The sequence below is a fragment of the Triticum dicoccoides genome, chromosome 6A (assembly GCF_002162155.2).
Source record: "Triticum dicoccoides isolate Atlit2015 ecotype Zavitan chromosome 6A, WEW_v2.0, whole genome shotgun sequence".
Taxonomy (NCBI): Eukaryota; Viridiplantae; Streptophyta; class Magnoliopsida; order Poales; family Poaceae; genus Triticum; species Triticum dicoccoides.
Window position 1 is genome coordinate 605,611,271 of NC_041390.1, and position 4,913 is coordinate 605,616,183.

General features: G+C 51.4%; 1 protein-coding gene across 1 annotated transcript; it reads right to left on the minus strand.

Annotated features, from left to right (window-relative positions):
- Nucleotides 1-208: 208 nt before the first annotated feature.
- On the minus strand, nucleotides 209-1,199 carry LOC119318359. The gene has a single exon (XM_037592903.1). The coding sequence runs from the start codon at nucleotides 1,091-1,093 to the stop codon at nucleotides 584-586; it is 510 nt and encodes a 169-aa protein (XP_037448800.1). The 5' UTR covers nucleotides 1,094-1,199; the 3' UTR covers nucleotides 209-583.
- Nucleotides 1,200-4,913: the final 3,714 nt, after the last annotated feature.

Here is a 4,913-nt window from a genome sequence, read left to right on the forward strand (position 1 = left end):
AAGATGGTGGCCTGATCCGTCCGGGGACACGGGTGCCGCGTGACGCGATCAAGCGACGGCGAGACGCCACTGATCTCTGGAGCTTATCCAAAGACGAAACAGGGGAGATGCATCATACTCCAGAAACAGAAACGGAAGCAGAGAGTTGTTGCGGCAAACAAATCATGCAAGACCGGATAAGCCTCCGGTCACGGGACAGATCTGCATGTATGTGTCTCCAATTTGCCACTCACGTATTGATGTATATCCAGAATCAAAATCAAGGTTTATACACGGCTAGCAGGCAGAGAGGACGAGAGCTCACTCTATGTACAAGTGGAGCAGAGAGGAAGAAGTCGCTCTATGTGCAGCGGAGCGGAGAGGAAGAAGAGGCTCACTCTATGTACAGCCACTCTATATACAGCTAATTGACCAGCCCGGAATGGAATTGGGTCTTAAAACTCAACCTTCCGGGCCGGCCTAATCCCCACCGATCTTCTATACAGCGTCGGGATTATTCGGGGAATTTCTTTCCTATGTACAGGAACAATTTGTGCAGTATGTACTTGTATCTTTGCTACGGCATGTCGACGTTGTTGTCTTTTCACTGGTTAATGCTGCCTGCGCGGCCGTCGGTCATGGAGACGCCGGAGAGCCGGCTGGCCCCAGCACGGAACCGGTCGGCGCGCTTCCTGTGCTGCAGCTGCTGTACAGTGGGAGACGGCGCGAGCGCCCTGCGCGCCCAGTGCCCGGTGCCCATGGGAACGCGCTGCGCTAGCACGTTTACCATGCGCCTAGAGCAGCCGCTGCCGATGGGCGGCGGCGATGGCGGGGAGGCGGGCTTGCTGCTGACGGCTGGGACCGCCCCCTGCTTGCGCTCTTTGTGGAGGCTGCAACGGAACGAGCCGGGGTGGTTCGTCGGGGAGCACATGCAGGACCGACGGATCTTGGCGGCGCTGCCCACGGGAGAGGAGGGGGGAGACAGGGCGCTGACGGACTTGACCGGCGAGCCGCCGGCGGAGAGCTTGACACGGGAGCGCGAGGCGGATTGGTAGTTGGGAAAGGGGGTCAGAAGCACGGGGCCGCTGGGCCGAGATGCAGCCGCCGTTGCCATTGAGATTAGACGAGGGCGGTGGAGCGGTTAGGAATCAGAGAAGAGGAGTGGCCTTGGTATGTGAGTTGAGCTCCGGTGATTTGCTGCCGGTTTGGGTAACAGCCGGTTGGCCTCATTTTATAGGCCGGGAAGGCAGAACGAGGGGTAGTTTGGGAACTTAGTGCCGGAGAAAACCTGCAGTTCGGTCGAGTTAAAAGTAAAACTAACTGAGGTTATGGGTAGGCAGGTAGCACAGGGGAACCGGTCTTGGGTTCAAAGCAGGTGAGAATATTCTTTGGGCTCATGCATGCCAACTTGCTTTGAAATACTTCTGATTTCAGTGTCAAAATTCTGGTCAATTTCTTGCATTACAGACCAGCATCTTGCTCCTATTATAGTCATGTCAAAGGAGTAGTATATTCGAACTATTTCATATGGTGGTCGTTTCCGTGTGAACCGCACTGATTCGTAACTTTCTCTCTTCATCAAGAGCGTCTTCACTGATGCAATCACATATTACAAAGCGCATGTGCCGGTTCGCTCGGAAATCGGGCAATGTCCAACTTCTTTTTGTTTCGCAATCCCACCGGTTGTGGGCTTGTGCCACGTTGCTGTCATTAAACCGTTTGCAGCACACTGAAAGGACCTGAACGTTCAGAACCATGGCCAAGTTGGCACGACCAGGACGCGCCAGCAGCTGCCAGCCGCCGGCCGTGGGATCGCCTCCGTTGCTTGAAACGCGGCCGACCTCTGGACGTTCGACACAGTGGCATCGGCAGCATCTGTCGTCGTAATGGCAAGTGTCCATCGGCGCTCGCTGAATCTGTTCAGTCGCTCCCGCCCATGTACGTTGGTTCGTGGAGTCCGCGCGAAGGAAGGAATTGTGGAGCCCGCCGGCGATGTGCATGCGACCCGGCCGGCTGCGCCGCGATAAGATGCTCCGATCGCTGTTACCGTATGGCGTCCGTCGATTCCGGCCGACCCACACGAGGCGATCGAACGAACGTGGCCGTCTCTTTCGCTGCCACTCCATGTCTCCGTTTCACTTTGGCCTTCTTCATTGGGTGGCACGCGCTTCGGTGGGTGTATTTTCACCGTGAAGGGCCGGATGTGGAAAGATCGTGATCGACAAGCTACCCTCGGAACATGCGTCAGTTAATGGCTAAGGTAATCCTCGCGATTATAATTACTTGAGCTTAATTACAGCCGCGTGCTTCTGCACTGACCCTGGCCACATGCATATGCAGGCTCATATCGGCATATGTTACTTTGTGCTGTGTTATTTTGCATGATCTTCCGTTACCACACAACCACTGACGACACAGCAAAGCACAGATTTATAGTTTATTTAGAACTAAAGCGGCACTGACCGGAACATCTAGCTCGGTGGTTGGTGCTCCACCCCGATCAGATCAGATGGCCTAACTGATTTTATATCGTGTCGCCCTTTCCCTGTTGTTGAAGAAAGCAGAGCCGGGCCAGGCCAGGTGAACTACCAGTACGTACAGTTTACCTTAATTTCTGCAGACCGCGCGTGGACCTTTGTCTCCGCAGCTGCATATGTCGTTGAACTTGGTCTGTCAGTTCAGTGTATTATTGTGGATCTCTCAATCATATTGCATTTGTCCCTATACTCCAACGGTTGTTCATGCTTATAGCCTCAGCTGTTTGCTGTTACAGCAGGGGTAAATTGAGAGAGAACAAGCATACATCGGTTACAGAAAATATCAGGGTGTTGTGCTAAATCTTGTTGATACGTTTCGGAAGAGGAAGATATTGTTGGTACTTTTCGCCCAAAGCATATATCCACCGTACGTGTCAAATCAAGCTAAGCCTGGCCCGACCCAATCTTGATGTGTCGTGATCTCAAGAGATTCACGTATGCAATCGGAAATCACCCTATTCTCGCCTGTTGTCACATACTGACAAGTGAAGCAAGATCAGACGATCTATATAACTGTTGGACCCCATATACTTAATCAGCACGGAGAAGCTAGGTTTGGTAACGACGCCTAGCAGCTCGTGCATGCCAGGCACGTAGACCCTGACGTGCGAAGGCACCGGCCAGTTCGGGCGTACTACGTGTGCATGTGTCAGTGTCACGGAACTGGAAGTTTCGACGTTGAAGCCACTCGGTTTGGCCGGTGCATTACCCGCTGCACCGGCAACAGACGGATCGGCTTGCACGCGTCGGAAGGGAAGTGGTCGGTGATCGACGCAGTTATTCCGTCCTGCTCAGCTCCTACGCTGCCACACCATGCATGGTCCTTTTCGGTGAAAGAGATGCGACGTCTCGTACGTGCGTCGCTTCTCCGGCATGCATGGCCGGCAACCAGTGACCGCCATGCACGTACCGCACCAAGCGAGCACCTTAATCTCTTCAGGCGTATCGTATTCGTATCGTGTAATAATCCAGCACCTGTTGTTCTCTTGTGGTACGTGGAGACGTGGGTACACAGATCGAGTCGGCATGGCGCGCACGTTGATCCATCGTTTGCTATAGGGATGGCAATGGGTCGTGTTTTGGGCGGGTGGAACTGGTCCAAATTCAACCCATGACCCATCTTCCTACCCTCTTCCCATTCACCAAATTATCCACGGATATAATTTGTGCCCATGTCCAAACCCGCTGGATACCCACATACCTATGGAGCTTCATGGGCATAGAAAAGTCAACATGAAGCCTTCCCAAAGATGAAATTAACTCAACATCATTCACTCACAAATGTCAACATAAGCTACATGCATAAGTAGGCAACAAGTAATACGATGAGTCTTTAAGTGTGACATACCAGAGGTTGATTTTGCAGCATATAGCTTATGGCACCAGTTGCATATTGCCTGCCATTTCCCATTGATTCGTTATTTCTACTGTCACTAGCATATGGTCCCACATGTCATACGGGTATCCATTGGATATCTATGGAGCACAAACTATAATCGTGCCCAACCCAACTGTTCATGGGTATCCATATCCACGGATCCATGAGCAGAAATGTGCTCCATACCCTTGCCCAACCGGATCGGGTATCCATGGGTATCCAGATCCATAGATATACCCCGCAAAAAAAATCCATAGATAAAATTGCCATCCCTAGTTTGCTACGTACGTGCGGCTGCATGTGCCCGCCGCGAGGCATACGTACGTGCATGCATGGTGCCTCCTCAACCATACAATACACGATATGCATAGGAGGTGGCTAGCATGTGGCAAGCTAGCTAAGGTGCTGCTGCAATTCCAGGTTGACACGCGTGTATGGTATTTCTCCTCTGTATACGATAGCACCTTTCGTTGGCCACGCGCCCACGTCAGGGAATCGATGCATGCCTGCGTGCTTTTATGTCGGGTGCAACACTCCAGCCCTTTTTAATTTTAAAAACTGGATATACTGTTGCAGTGGCGATTTTTTTTTGAACAAGAGAAGGCACCAACAGGTGCCAATTTCATTCAGCTCGTTGACAGAGTACATCAAGCATTACATAGACCTGCCAAGAAATTGAAAGAAAGAGAAGCGGAGTCTAAGACTATGAGTTGAGGAACTATCCTGGAAGACAGAGAGAGAAACCCCAACTGATGAACAACATGATCAGAAGATCAGAAAGACATGCAACAGACAGCCTAAAACAGCAAGTGTGCCAAACAAAGATGACTTGAAAGTGTACTGAACCACCCAAAGGCAAGTGTAATACAAGCCTCTAAATTTAATCCTGCAGAGCTTAAGACATCAATTGGCCTCAGCTTGGCAAACTCTGCAAAATGCACAACATGGAAGATGATTCCTTTTCTTGTGAGAAACCAACAGGTTGAAGAAGACCATCCTTAATCTGGGAAAGGCGCAAC